At 41.0% G+C, this 15,951-nt stretch overlaps 1 protein-coding gene across 1 annotated transcript; it reads left to right on the top strand.

The window, feature by feature from the left end:
* The first annotated feature begins 2,989 nt into the window (after positions 1 to 2,989).
* LOC115131741 (lysosomal thioesterase PPT2-A-like) lies at positions 2,990 to 11,537 on the top strand. Its single transcript, XM_029663697.2, has 8 exons — positions 2,990 to 3,498; positions 7,656 to 7,809; positions 8,709 to 8,804; positions 8,940 to 9,047; positions 9,162 to 9,245; positions 9,490 to 9,574; positions 10,203 to 10,257; positions 10,371 to 11,537. The coding sequence occupies exons 1-8, from the start codon at positions 3,322 to 3,324 to the stop codon at positions 10,512 to 10,514; spliced, it is 903 nt and encodes a 300-aa protein (XP_029519557.1). The 5' UTR covers positions 2,990 to 3,321; the 3' UTR covers positions 10,515 to 11,537.
* Positions 11,538 to 15,951: the final 4,414 nt, after the last annotated feature.

Genomic DNA, 15,951 nt, shown 5'->3' with positions numbered 1-15,951 from the left:
GTGCACCTTGTGCTGGGAACAATAAAAGGCCACTAATATGTGCAGTTTTGTCACACAACACAATGCCACAGATGTCTCAAGTTTTGAGGGAGCGTGCAATTGGCATGCTGACTGCAGGACTGTCCACAAGAACTATTGCCAGAGAATATAATGTTAATTTCTCTACCATAAGCCGCCTCAAATGTTTTTTAAAGAATTTGGCAGTAAGTCCAACTGGCCTCACAACTGCAAACCACACGTAACCTCGCCAGCCCAGGACCTCCACATCTGGCTTCTTCACTTGCAGGATCGTCTAAGACCAGCCACCCGGACTGCTGATGAAACTCAAGTATTTCTGTCTTTAATAAAGCCCTTTTGTGGGGAAAAACTCCTTCTGATTGGCAGGTCTTGGTTCCCCAGTGGGTGGGCCTGGCTAGGCCCACCCATGGCTGCACCCCTGCCCAGTCATTAGGGCCTAATGAATTAATCCAATTGTCTGATTTCCTTATGTGAACTGTTAACTCACTAAATTCATTGTTACATGTTCCATTTAAATTTTTGTTCAGTATATATGCTTTGTTAATGTCAGTATTGCCTTGTAACTTAAGCTTTATGCCTTGTGTGTGAATTCATTCATTTTACAAAGTAATTAAATACACTTGTATTTAGAATTCCTTTCTCAGACATTTCTTGATTGCCTATTACTGTAACTCAACTATAGTGTTCTTGCATATTGCTATTTATCTTCTGGAGTCAGTTCATTTAGTGGTCTATTTTGCTTAGTCGTATGTGGGTTAGATATAATATACATACAGTACCAGTCAAAAGTTTGGACTCGTTCAAGGGTTTTTTCTTTATTTTACTATTTTCTACATTGTAGAATAATAGACATCAACTATGAAATAACACATATGAAATCATGTAGTAACCAAAACGGTGTTCAACAAATCAAAATATATTTTAGATTCTTCAAAGTAGCCTCCCTTTGCCTTAATGACAGCTTTGCACACGCTTGGCATTCTCTCAACCAGCTTCACGAGGAATGCTTTTCCAACAGTCTTGAAGGAGTTCCCACATATGCTGAGCACTTGTTGGGTGCTTTTCCTTCACTTTGCGGTCCAACTCATCCCAAACCATCTCAATTGGGCTGAGGTCAGGTGATTGTGGAGGCCAGGTCATCTGATGCAACACTCCCTCACTCTCCTTCTTGGTCAAATAGCCCTTAGACAGCCTGGAGGTGTGTTGGGTCATTGTCGTGTTTAAAAAAAATGATAGTCCCACTAAGCTCAAACCAGATGGGATGGCATATTGCTGCAGAATGCTGTGACAGCCATGCTGGTTAAGTGTGCCTTGAATTCTAAATAAATCCCCAACAGTGTAAGCAGCAAAGCACCCCCACAACATCACACCTCCTCCATGCTTCACGGTGAGAACCACACATGCAGAGATCATCCGTTCACCAGCTCTGCGTCTCACAAAGACACGGCAGTTGGAACCAAAAATATCAAATTTGGACTCATCAGACCAAAGGACAGATTTCCACCGGTCTACTGTCCGGTCTATTGCTCGTGTTTCTTGACCCAAGCAAGTCTCTTCTTATTGGTGTCCTTTTGTAGTGGTTTCCAGTGGTGTGAAGTACTTAAGTAAAAAATACTTTTAAGTACTACTTAAGTCATTTTTTTCGGTATCTGTACTTTGCTATTTATATTTTTGACTACTTTTACTCCACTACATTCCTAAAGAAAATCATGTATTTTTTACTCCTTACATTTTCTCTGACACCCAAAAGTACATTTGGAATGCTTAGCAGGACAGGAAAATTGTCTAATTCATGCACTTATCAAGAGAACATCCCTGGTCATCCCTCCTGCCTCTGATCTGGTGGACTTAATAAACACAAATGCTTCGTTTATAAATTATGTCTGAGTGTTGAACTGTGACACTGACTATCCGTAAATTTAAAGAACAAGAAAATTGTGTTGTCTGGTTGGCTTAATATAAGACTTTTAAAATGATTTATAATTTTACTTTTGAATCTTAAGTATGTTTAAAACCAAATACTTTTAGTAGTATTTTATTGGGCGACTTTTACTTTTACTTTTTTGAGTCATTTTCTTTTAATTAAGGTATCTTTACTTTTACTCAAGTATGAAAATTGGGTACTTTTTTCACCACTGGTGGTTTCTTTGCACCAATTCGACCAGGAAATAGTAAAAATAAAGAAAACCCTTGAATAAGTAGGTGTGTCATTCTCATATGTATACGTATATACTGTACTCTATATCATCTACTGCATCTTTATGTAATACATGTATCACTAGCCACTTTAAACTATGCCACTTTGTTTACATACTCATCTCATATGTATATACTGTACTCGATACCATCTACTGCATCTTGCCTATGCCGCTCTGTACCATCACTCATTCATATATCTTTATGTACATATTCTTTATCCCTTTACACTTGTGTGTATAAGGTAGTAGTTTTGTAATTGTTAGTTAGATTATTCGTTGGTTATTACTGCATTGTCGGAACTAGAAGCACAAGCATTTCGCTACACTTGAATGAACATCTGCTAACCATGTGTATGTGACAAATAAAATTTGATTTGATTTGTGTCCAAACTTTTGACTGGTACTGTATATGATAATTATTACTCCACTACAGTAATGCCCATTGTAAATGTAAATACTGTGTGAAGATGTAATGTTGTGGGTGAGCAAAATAGTAACTGAGCTACACATTCAATAGTTGTATTTTGGTATGATGACCAGGCCGTATGCACTTGAATTATCATTTGAGTATGTATTGACTGTGAGCTACACACTTGTTTACAATAAATGTTGCCGTCCTAATTGTGTTATTTTGGGAAAAGGTGCATGCGGCATTTTTCTGTGTCGGTGTTATTTTTCTGTCTAGGATAGTTGGGGCCAGGGTTGGGGCAGGCGGCTCCTTTGAGAAGCTATCGAAACCGGAAATGACTTAATGCGCGGTGTCGGGTTTTGATCAAGAACCGGAACAAACAAACCCCCAAGCAAATATTAAGTGGCGTTGTGTCTGAACACCTGTTATATGCAGAGGGTAAATGCAGAAATTTCGCAAGGGTGTTCATTTAATTTAATACACGATTTAAGAAAGGGGACGAGAGTAAAGAGTAGCACATGAGATGGCAATTTTATGTAGGACTTATTTATTTGCAAAATTGTCTAAAGAAACAGGAATTCCCCTAAACCAAGCACGATTTTAACCGGAGTGCGGTGTTGGGCAGATTGTGTACAGTGTACGATATTTTAGTATTCTCTGGTTTTTACCGCGATTTAATGTTTTGTTAGAATAACTATGAAAGGACCCTCTGCCGTCTCTAGTCGGAGGAAGAGCGGGGTGACGAGGCTGTTGTGGACACTGTTTGGTGCCTGCCTTGTTGCTACAGTCATCGGGTACAAGCCAGTGGTCATAGTCCATGGTTTGTTCGACAGCTCCGGGGTATTTGTGGAGTTGCTTCGCTTCATCAATCAGGTTAGTGCATGAAAATATACCAACACAGACTACAAATATAAGTCAAGAAAGATTGGATATGGGTGATAATAAACGCCTGTTAGGCTATGTAATAACGGAACAGATATGGCAGGCTGGATTATATAGATTGTAACATGTCTAAGACCCATATCAGTATCTTAAACTATAACTTGTTTATATTAGGGTTTCCATTGTGCTGCTGTAACCTGGGCCCGCGCTTAAGTTTACTCATCAAACATGCCTGTGGTCTGCTTGAATGGCACGAAACCGTGTTTTTTAAAAATAGTAATTTCGGTCGCTTCAGTGTTTCCAATCTCTCTGGGACTGTTACATAAGTGTCACATTGTTATTCTATGAAGGCGATGTTCTAATGAAATCAACGTTTGTCACCGGTCATATCAGCGGAGCTCTTCATGAATACTACTGAAATAGGCTGTTGATTGTTGCCAGATTCTTGACATGATGTTGCCTTTGCTACCCTTTGCCTGGGTTTATGCACAAGAAAACAACCATAAGGAACATAGCGGGGTTCACAGGATGGCAGACAGGAACAGATTAGCTGGATAAATGAAGTTCCTACAGGATAGTACTATCTTCCTTTATGTACAATCAGTGAAAGCATTTCCATGTTTCTCTCGATACACAAGGATGACGAAATTTAAGTTTAGTCTAGTGCTGTTTGAACGCAGCAGGTAATAATACTTTCTTATTTGTTTTTTATTTAACCTTTATTTAGCTAGGCAAGTCAGTTAAGAACAAATCTTTATTTACAATGATGACCAACCAAATTGCAAAATGCCTCCTGCTGGGGCTGGCATTAAAGATTTAAAAAAATATATATATTAGGACAAAACACACATCACGGCAAGAGCGACAACACTACATAAAGAGAGACCTAAGACGACAACATGGTAGCAACACAACATGGTAGCAGCACAAAACATGGTACAAACATTATTGGGCACAGGCAACTGCACAAAGGGCAAGGAGGTAGAGACAACAATACATCATGCAAAGCAGCCACAACTGTCAGTAAGAGTGCCCATGATTGAGGCTTTGAAAGACGAGATTGAGAGAACTGTCCAGTTTGAGTGTTGCAGCTCGTTCCAGTCGCTAGCTGCAGCGAACTGAAAAGACAAGCGACCCTGGCATGTGTGTGTGCTTTGGAGACCTTAATATATTGTGACTGGCAGAACGGGTGTTGTATGTGGAGGATGTAGATATCTCAGGTAGGGGGGAGTGAGGCCTAAGAGGGTTTTCTAAATAAGCATCAACCAGTGGGTCTTGCGACGGGTATACAGAGATGACCAGTTTACAGAGGAGTATAGAGTGCAGTAATGTGTCCTATAAGGAGCATTGGTGGCAAATCTGATGGCCGAATGGTAAAGAGCTCGAGAGCATCCTTACCTGCCGATCTATAAATTACGTCTCCGTATTCTAGCATGGGTAGGATGGTCATCTGAATCAGGGTTAGTTTGGCAACTGGGGTGAAAGAGGAGCGATTACGATAGAGGAAACCAAGTTTATATTTAACTTTAGCCTGCGGCTTTGATATGTGCTGAGAGAAGGACAGTGTACCATCTAGCCATACTCCCAAGTACTTGTATGAGGTGACTACCTCAAGCTCTAAACCCTCAGAGATCGAGATAGTAATCACACCTGTGGAGAGAGGGGCATTATTCTTACCAAACCACATGACTTTTGTTTTGGAGGTGTTCAGAACACATTTATAGGTAGAGAAAGCTTGTTGGACACAAATAAAGCTTTGTTGTAGAGCATTTAACACAAAATCTGGGGAGGGGCCAGTTGAATATAAGACTGTAACATCTGCATATAAATGGATGAGAGGGTTTCCTACTGCCTGAGCTATGTTGTTGATGTGAATTGAGAAGAGCGTGGGGCCTAGGATTGAGCCTTGGGGTACTCCCTTGGTGACAGGCAGTGGCTGAGATTTTCTGACTTTATACACTGCACTCTTTGAGGGGTTGTTAGCAAACCAGGCTAAAGACCCCTCCGAGACACGAATACTCCTTAGCCGGCCCACAAGAATGGAATGGTCTACCGTATCAAAAGCTTTGGCCAAGTCAATAAAACTAGCAGCACAACAATTCTTAGAATCAAGGGCAATGGTGACATCATTGAGGACCTTTAAGGTTGCGATGAGTCATCCATAACCTGAGCGGAAACCAGATTAGAACAGTGTGCAGGCCTTCTTGTTCTATACCACCCTGCTGAGGAACCCCAACCACCTCTACTGTGGCAAAGAACGTGTCCGCTGAAGTAACAAAAGGCTCAGACATTTACATTACATTTACATTTAAGTCATTTAGCAGACAAACTCTTGACTTCAACAGATCACTTTAGGGGAACCAACTCATTTCTCCGACCACAAAATATAACCGAGTGGCACAGTGTCACTCAACCCAGCAAAGGACATCTCCCCATAATTGACACCTGAATCAGCCTCATCCTGCAGAAGGCACATCGCATACAGTGCCTTCAGAAAGTATTCATACCCCTTGAGTTATTCCACATTTTGTTACAGCCTAAATTTGATTTTTTAAATTGCTTTTTAGGGGGGGGGTCTTTTTAAAAGAGGGATTGCCCCTAAAAAGCAACTTCTAGTTTTTAAAATGGCCTATGTGTCATGGATATAAGTCAAACATTTATTCTAGTGTCAAAATGTATTACAAAGTGTAGATAGGATCATTTGTAATAAAGTCAGCCTCGTCCAAAACAGAGATTTGCAAGACTATAGTAAAACATGGAATGGAGGGTACGTAGCAGTTTTCCATGGGTTGGGTTTATTTGAATCCTGCTGGCACCACCCAAGTAATCATCAATTAGGATTGCAGCTCAAAGCGACCCGATCATAATGCCCATGGTCAATTTGGTTTGACATTCGATATCTCTATGGGATTAGTTAGGGACTGTCAGTAAATTACACAATGTACCTGGGACAATCAAACTTCAAATTAACTGCAAGAAGCCCAAACGGATATAATATTTGACACAAACATTTCTAATTTCCTATACATTTGTATACGATCACATATCTCTCTTATGGGTGGGAATAGCTTGGAACAGATTTCCAAAATGTAAATCACGAAGAGCTGATTTGCTGGTGTTTTTAGTCTTATATCCAACAATTCATTAAATTCAGAAAGGTTGGCGTGACAAATAAAATCACCCGTGGGAAAATTCGTCCCACAAGGCCGCCTGTTGGTGAACCCTGCCTTATGGTAAATTGTGACGGCGAACAAAAATAACTTGATTGGACATTTTATTATTTAAGCCTGCCAGCAGCACCATCATGCAGATGTCCTCCCGCACAGGTAGTCTCCAATGAAGACTGACATCAAACAAAGTCCGTAGGCTGTACAGTTTCAATTCTGGTCTTATTCAAATTTGACTTAAGCTGCAATATGCAGAAAACGCTCTGCCGTTTCCTGGTTGCTAAAATTCGAATAGTTTGCCTAATTTCAGTTTGTGACTAAACAAACGTGTAGAAAATCATTGGTCACAGCAGTGTAGATGGTAGTCTTTTCCATTACTAAAGTTGTTTGTATTTTCAGCTGTTTAAAGCTGGTGTACAAAACTGAAAGTAAAAGACTTAAATTAAACTTAAGAACTGGAAGCATAGAAACAGCGCACATAGAACATATCTACCACTTAGATTTGCCTTCAATGAGAATTACATATCTATAACTGAATTTGGTCAGGTCGCCCAAAAAGTTACACATTTCAGCTTTAAGTCTACCTACCTATGGTTTGATTATTTTTATTTTTTTAACTTGCAGGACATTTCATATCATACAAGAACCGTTTGAAGAACCCATTTTCGATTCCGTATAGAACCCTTTCCACACAGGGTTCGACCTGGAACCTAGTGCACAAAAAACTGAACACTTTTGGCTTGTGAGCACCACTTTCAAAACTGCAGGCTGAGTTGAGTTTTTGCATAAGAAATGCTGAAATCAGTTGAGACATTTTGCTTCGTGTATTGACTAATTTGTAATCTTCTCTGACAATCCTAGCTTTATAGCCTTCCAAATAAACCTATCTTTGTTATAGTCATTGATCCTATTCCAATTAGGATTTGTATATTCTAACTCTATGCTTATAGTGCTCTAATCTGTCCCATCCTCTTCTGACAGTCTCACCCAGGAACCAATGTGTCAGTCATCGACCTGTTTGACCGCAGCTCCAGTTTACAGCCACTATGGAAACAAGTGGAGGGCTTCAAGGAAGCCATCTATCCCATCATGCAAAATGCTGCAGATGGGGTCCACTTCATCTGCTACTCTCAAGGTGTGTGTGTGTGACTCTGTGTTATGCTGAATCTTCTTTTAATATAATTTTAATATTCAATCAATCAAATGTATTTATAAAGCCCTTACATCAACTGATGTCACAAAGTGCTGTATAGAAACCCAGCCTAAAACCCCAAACGGCAATCAATGCAGGTGTAGAAGCACGGTGGCTAGGAAAAACTCCCTAGAAAGGCTAGAACCTAGGAAGAAACCTAGATAGGAACCAAGCTATGAGGGGTGGCCAGTCCTCTTCTGGCTGTGCCGGGTGGAGATTATAACAGAACATGGCCAAGATGTTCAAATGTTCATAGATGACCAGCAGGGTCAAATAATAATAATAATAATCACAATGGTTGTCGAAGGGTGAAACAGGTCAGCACCTCAGGAGTAAATGTCGGTTGGCTTTTCATAGCTGATCATTGAGAGTATCTCTACCGCTCCTGCTGTCTCTAGAGAGTTGAAAACAGCAGGTCTGGGACAGGTAGCACGTCCGGTCAACAGGTCAGAGTTCCACATCCGCAGGAAGAAAAGTTTAAACTGGAGCAGCAGCATGGCCAGGTGGACTGGGGACAGCAAGGAGTCATCAGGCCAGGTAGTCCTGAGGCATGGTCCTAGGCTCAGGTCCTCCTCAGAGAGAGAATTAGAGAAAGCATACTTAAATTCACACACGACACCAGATAAGACAGGAGAAATACTCCAGATATAACAGACTGACCCTAGCCTCCTGACACAAACTACTGCAGCATAAATACTGGAGGCTGAGAGAGGAGGGTGTCGGGAGACACTGTGGTCCCATCCAACAATACTCCCGGACAGGGCCAAACAGGCAGGCTATAACCCCACCCACTTTGCCAAAGCACAGCCTCCACACCACTATTCACCCTTGTTCTGTTACAGGTGGACTGATTTGCAGAGGGATCCTGTCCACTCTCCCTAATCACAATGTCCACTCCTTCATCTCTTTGTCCTCGCCTCAGGCTGGACAGTATGGAGGTGTGAGTTCGTTATAAACCATCAACTTGATCTTTGTGCGCAACAGCCAACGTGATTGTTTGAAACATGATACATTGAAGTTCTGTGCTAATATGTGCTGAGGCCTGAATTAAACTAACTTGTGTTTCTGTTCAGACACAGACTACCTAAAGTACCTCTTCCCCCAGTTCATGAAGTCCAACCTGTTTCATTTCTGCTACACTGGAGTGGGCCAGAGGATATCCATCTGCAACTACTGGAAAGGTGAGTGTGTTTAGGACAAAATGTACCTTCACTCAACCTTCCCTCGTAGGGTTCCCAATGAGTCACTGTGGCTATATAAAATTGTTTGACTAAACTGTTTGTTCTCTCTTGCAGACCCCCATCACACGGACATGTATGTGAACGGCAGTGATTATCTGGCTTTATTGAACAGTGAGAGGTCAAATCCTAATTCAACAGGTCAGCAACGCTGCTAATGTGAATCTTGTCGGTCCCCTTTGTTGTGGGTTTTATATTCATCCACTATTTCAGAGAAGTGTTACTGTCTACTCTATTGCTGCTGAGTCAACGTTGTCATTGGTTGTAGTACTCTGCATTTTATAGGAACCTTTTGGTCATTGTACAGTATTGTTGTTATGTGTATTTTGTTATGTCAGTAATTACAATTATATTATATAGTTAAGATATATTCTTTCTCATTCAGTGTGGAAAAAGAACTTCCTACGTATCAAGAAGCTGGTCTTAATTGGGGGGCCAGACGATGGAGTCATCACACCCTGGCAGTCCAGGTGAATAGTTCATCCTTACTCTTTCCTAGAGTATACAAAATGTTTTTAAAAAAACACCTGCTCTTTCCATGACATGGGCTGACCAGGTGAATCCAGGTGAAAGCTATGATCCCTTATTGATGTCACTTGTTAAGTCCACTTCAATCAGTGTAGATGAAGAGACTGGTTAAAGAAGGATTTTTAAGCTTTGAGACATGGAATGTGTATGTGTGCCATTCAGAGGGTGAATGGGCAAGGCAAAAGATTTGTCTTTGAACGGGGTAGGTGCTGCTGGGTTTTCACGCTCGACAGTTTCCAGTGTGTATCAAGAATGGTCCACCAGCCAAAGGACATCCAGCCAACTTCACACAACTGTAGGAAGCATTGGAGTCAACATGGTCCTGCATCCCTGTGGAATGCTTTCGACCCCTTGTGTGTTAGGTGTTCCCAATGTTTGGTATATTCTGGTAAAGCATTGTTTCCATTCTATCTGCTAGATACGGTATTGTTTATCTTAAATTGGCTGTAAGAAAAATATTCTCTCTCCACTTTAATGTATGAGGCATTGTGTTCCAAGAGAGATTTCTCTTCATTCAATATCATCCACTCACTGGTTCACATTTTTTTTTTTTTTTTTTTTGCTCTTTAGTCAGTTTGGATTTTACAATGACAATGAGACTGTCGTTGAGATAAAGGACCAGGATGTAAGTATTATTTTAGACCATGTTTTTGCATAATTATGACAACATATAGCATCAAGATGGAATCTTGTATCTTCTTATAATGATTCCTTACATTTGTCTCCTCCCTTTCCTAGCTATATTTGAGAGATGTGTTTGGCCTGAAGACCCTAAACGCTCGTGGGGACCTGTTCCTGTGCTCAATGGCTGGAGTAGAGCACGTCAAGTGGCACTCCAATGACACTGTGTTCAACACCTGCATTGAGAAGTGGCTCGTTTAGCGCCGACTACTCCACCAAACAGCATTACAAGAACAGTCATATTTCATACAATCTTTACAGTGAAGCACACAGTTTTAGTGCTGCAGTGTGATTCACACAGTGGAAATATGAGTTTAACTCTCTGTACTACATTGTGAACTACTCCTCATGTTCTTAAGTTTGTGAGAATGATTCAAAACATACCGTCAACATTACACTAAAAACCCACGTGTACATACTGTTACATGTGTATCCATGTCTGTGCTTTACCTACACATACCTAAGAAAGTACCACACAACAGTGCCTGACTGAGTGAAGTCCTGTTCATTTTCAGACCCACTGCCCAGTTAATCTCTTTACTCGAGTGACTTTTACCATTGGTTATAGCTGGTAACAAATGTCTTTGTCTTTTTAACCTATAAAGTAAGCCCTTATGGTGGTCGTTGCTGTTGCTAAGCTACCCGGCAGACCGCTGCAGTAGAAATCATGCCTTACGTTTTTAGAGTGTTATCCATGTGTCTCAGTGTTCCATTTTATATGTCTCCAAACCGAAGTGTTATGACACACTGCCTACAGTGATGGTGCTAAAAAGGTGGAGTGGAAGGGAAAAAAAGGGACGAGATACTGGAGACAAGAAATTATTAGAAAGGAAAGAGGGTTTAGGAATGGATGGAAAGGAAAAGGGAAAGGGAGAAGTGTAAAGAGTGTTATTTCCCTGTCTTGAACATAATGTATGTGACATACCTGTACCTCTCGTTGCATTTAGATATCTCAGGTTTGATCAGAAGCCTATGTCTGTTTTTGTCAAAGGGAATGGTTTATTTTTAACTCAACTGTTTGTTATACTGTTATGGGTGTTTTCTTATGGTTGTATGAAAAGGGGGATTGCCTGTGAAACTATAGTGAAAGTTCTCTAAATTACATTGTGAAGTAAGATAGAAAGCATTGCACAAAGATTACAATTGTAACTAGAAATGAGACTGTCAGGAATGAGGGATTGCTATAGCTTGTAAAATATTTGTAAAGTTGTTGACATTGCAGTATTATGTGTGTCTTCTTGGTTTATGTTCTGCTTCTAAGGGAATTTATATTTTTCTTCACTCATACAGGAGTAAAGGTTTAGTGCACTAATTTGGTGGGGGCGGGGGTGAAAGTGAAAGATTTTTTTTCAATATCTTTATGCAAAATGACTTTTTAAATACATTGAACAAAAATATGAACGCAACAATTTTACTGAGTTAGTTCATATAAGGATATCAGTCGATTTAAATAAATTCACTAGGCCCTAATCTATGGATTTCACATGGCTGGGAATACAGATATATATTTAAGACTCCAAGTGGTGCAGCGGTCTAAGGCACTGCATCTCAGCGCAAGAGGCGTCACTACAGTCTGTTTCGAGTCCAGGCTGACTTGCCTAGTTAAATGTAAAAAAATATATAAAACTATTGGTCACAGATACCATAAAACATGTTTGAAAAGTAGGGGCGTGGATCAGAAAACCAGTGTGTCCGGAAGTTACGAATGTAACTGATTCTACGAATACCTGGAAGACGGTCAATACGGTGGAAAGTATGGATTATGTCCCTTGTGCTCCGCACAGGTCGAGTAATTCATATTAAAGTTACACCGGTGGCGTGACCGCTTGGGAGGATGTTCCCCCGCGGTTCATATTATATTAAACCGCTGTGGCAGGATGCAACGTTGACCTTGTAAAATATTGAGAGCGTGCAGGGTGATGCCCATGTGGCAATTCCAGTCCTCGGGGCCTGATTGGTGTCACAGTGTTGCCCCAGCTAACACCTGACTCAAATAATCACGATCTTCAGATTAGAATGCAATTTGATTAATCAGCTGTGTTTGCTAGGGATGGAGAAAAAGTGTAACACCAATCAGGCCCCTGAGAACTAGAGTTGCCCTGATTTTAGCAGGTCTGCCTATCTCATTCAGGGGGATGTCATTCAGCTCAGCTCAGAAAGAGGCACCACTTCTGGCAGAGTGACATCACACCTTCTGGGACCAGGGAGCCCTTCTCCTTTGTAGGCCTGAGTGAGGATGTCCACAACCCAGTGTAAAAGCCTCTGCTTGGACAATGCAAGGCCTTTTGACATGTCTGGTGAGTAGGCAGGCCATTGAAGAACTGGGACATTTTCAGCTTCCAGGAGTTGTATACAGATCCTTGCGACATCGGCCGTGCATTATCATGCGCAGTGGCAATTTTAGCATGTAAATCTTGGTGCCCCCCCCCCCCCACACACACACAAAAGAAAAGGATGCATGCCAGCAAAGCCACTACACAATACATTCACTGCACTATAACGGTGACAAACGGTTCCCACAAACTGTAAGTGCCTACATAAAGCTGTCCCAACGTCTTACCACTGCTACACCTGGCTGACAGTGGAGCCTTGTCTGGCAGTGAAACTGTTAATTCAGCCTCATGTACTGCCTTTTAAAGAAACATAGCTGATATGGCTGACTTGCTTAAACAAATGTGGTTTCTAATGAACTGTGGCATAAGGGGGACGACAAGCAGATAAGAGGCAATCCGTCATTTCGATAAAGACAATGAGCGAGCGAGGACAGACGTAGTCAATATAACTATTTGTTTGGCACATTTGAAATGTATAGCGACAGAATTCAGAACATGGGCCATTCTTAGTGTTCTCCTTGTACAAGTCAAAACCGTAGGATAAATAAAGGGGGCATACAATGAAAACTTACAATATTCAATGATTAGATTTATTTAAAACAGGTTATAGGCTACATGTGCACCACCAAGTCAGAACAGTAGGTGAAATTAAGAGGGGTAAATAGACCAAATTATTAGGGTGAGGCACATGGGCTACTAACAGCTTACTACACAACATACACTTAGTATTACTTTCTTAGCTACAGTATACATTTCTCCCTGGCATATTATATAATTTATGCAGCAGCATACAAGACATTTTTGGATTCACCTTGTTGTCCTGTGCTCACTTGAACAGGAAGGTGGTACGGTGTTCCTTCGTGGGCAAATTTTGTCATCAAAGTCTGTCATTCTCTGGATATATGGTGCTTTCAAGACAACTGGGAACTCGGAAATAAGCAAGGTCGATTCATGATGATGTCATTGATCTTCAGGTCACAGCTCTAGAAAGAGGCCCGAGTTCCCAACTTACAATTCCGAGTTGGATGACTGTTCAAAACGTATTTCCCAGTCGGAGCTAATTTTTTCAGAATTCCAAGTTGTCTTGAAGTCAAATTTTCACAGTTCCGAGTTAGTTGTTTTGAGCGTGGGACAAATCATGCTTCATTTACAGCATGGCCAATATTGAATATTTATCCTTTTAAGCTTGGAAAAGAGACCCATAAACCCAGACTTGGACCACACACACTCTCCACTGAATAGAAGGCTAGTGATTGCTTTGCAATGCTTGCAGTTAACCACTGATTCCTTCCAAACCACTTATTGTTGAATTAGCAATTTCCAACTTGTTGTGGAATGTTTATGTCCAATGGTCGATGAGCACTGATGTTTTATCTATAATTCCTCTTCATATAAGGATTAAAAAGGATTTGCCAGTAAATTGTCGACTTGATTCATGATGATGACTGCTAGCTAAGATTTTGAAAGTATGATGTTGACATGATCAGTCCAATCAAAGCTACTGTACATACAGTTGAAGTCAGAAGTTTACATACACCTTAGCCAAATACATTTAAACTCAGTTTTTCACAATTCTTGACATTTAATCCTAGTAAAAATTCCCAGTTTTAGGTCAGTTAGGATAACCACTTTATTTTAATGTGAAATGTCAGAATAATAGTGATTTTATTTCAGTTTTTATTTATTTCACATTCACAGTGGGTCAGAAGTTTACACGCACTCAATTAGTATTTGGTGGCATTGCCTTTAAATTGTTAAACTTGGGTCAAACGTTTCAGGTAGCCTTCCACAACAAGTTGGGTGAATTTTGACCCATTCCTCCTGACAGAGCTGATGTGACTGAGTCAGGTTTGTAGGCCTCCTTGCTCGCACACACCTTTTCTACCCACAACATTTCTATGGGATTGAGGTCAGGGCTTTGTGATGGCCACTCCAATACCTTGACTTTGTTGTCCTTAAGCCATTTTGCCACAACTTTGGAAGTATGCTTGGGGTCATTGTCCATTTGGAAGACCAATTTGCAACAAAGCTTCAACTTCCTGACTGATGCCTTGATGTTGCTTCAATATATCCACATACTTTTCCTACCTCATGATGCCATTTATTTTGTGAAGTGCACCAGTCCCTCCTGCAGCAAAGCACACCCACAACATGATGCTGCCACCCCTGTGCTTCACGGTTGGGATGGTGTTCTTTGGCTTGCAAGCCTCCCCCTTTTTCCTCCAAACATAACGATGGTCATTATGGCCAAACAGTTCTATTTTTGTTTCATCAGACCAGAGAACATTTCTCCAAATAGTACAATATTTGTCCCCATGTGCAGTTGCAAACCGTAATCTGGCTTTATGGTGGTTTTGGAGCAGTGGCTTCTTCCTTGTTGAGCGGTCTTTCAGATTATGTCGATATAGGACTCGTTTTACTGTAGATATAGATACTTTTGTACCTGTTTCCTCTAGCATCTTCACAAGGTCCTTTGCTGTTGTTCTGGGATTGATTTGCACTTTTCGCACCAAAATACGTTAATCTCTAGGAGACAGAATGCGTCTCCTTTCTGAGCGGTATGACGTCTGTGTGGTCCCATGGTGTTTATACTTGCGTACTATTGTTTGTATAGATGAACGTGGTATATTCAGGCGTTTAAAAATTTCTCTCAAGGATGAACAAGACTTGTGGAGGTCTTGGCTGTTTGGCTGATTTTGGCTGATTTTCCCATGATGTCAAGCAAAGAGGCACTGAGTTTGAATTTAGGCTTGGATGGGTACTTCTAACGTCCCTCTATTGCAGCACCCAAGGGGCTAGAATTTTTAAAGTCTTCCCTTAGACTTGGAGGGGATTTAGTGTCCCCATGAGTGACAGAACACTAAGCCAATCATGGTGCAACGCTTCATATTCTCTGCTTGCTTTCCCTACCATTTATTTTTTGGGCGAAACATGTGGGGCTCAAAACATGTGGGGCTCTGCCCCACCTGCCCTGAATTACTGGTCGCCACTGATCATGCTGAAACATGATTAATTAGATTAATTGCACGACAATGGACCTTTCATCACAGTTTTTCTGTGCATTCAAATTGCAATCGATAAAATGCTATTGTTTTCATTGTCTATAGTTTATACCTGCCCAGACAATAATCCCACCGCTACCAAGGGGCACTCTGTTCAACATTGACATCAGAAAATCTGCACGGTACAGTTGAAACTGGGATGAATTCGTGAAGAGCATACTTCCCTAGCGTGGCAATTGAAGGTGAGCATTTGCCCACTGAAATTGGTTACAATGCCAGACTGCAGTCAGGCCAAGACCTAGG

Source organism: Oncorhynchus nerka, linkage group LG7, assembly GCF_034236695.1.
Source record: "Oncorhynchus nerka isolate Pitt River linkage group LG7, Oner_Uvic_2.0, whole genome shotgun sequence".
Taxonomy (NCBI): domain Eukaryota; kingdom Metazoa; phylum Chordata; class Actinopteri; order Salmoniformes; family Salmonidae; genus Oncorhynchus; species Oncorhynchus nerka.
This window is presented reverse-complemented; position numbering and strand designations above follow the sequence as displayed.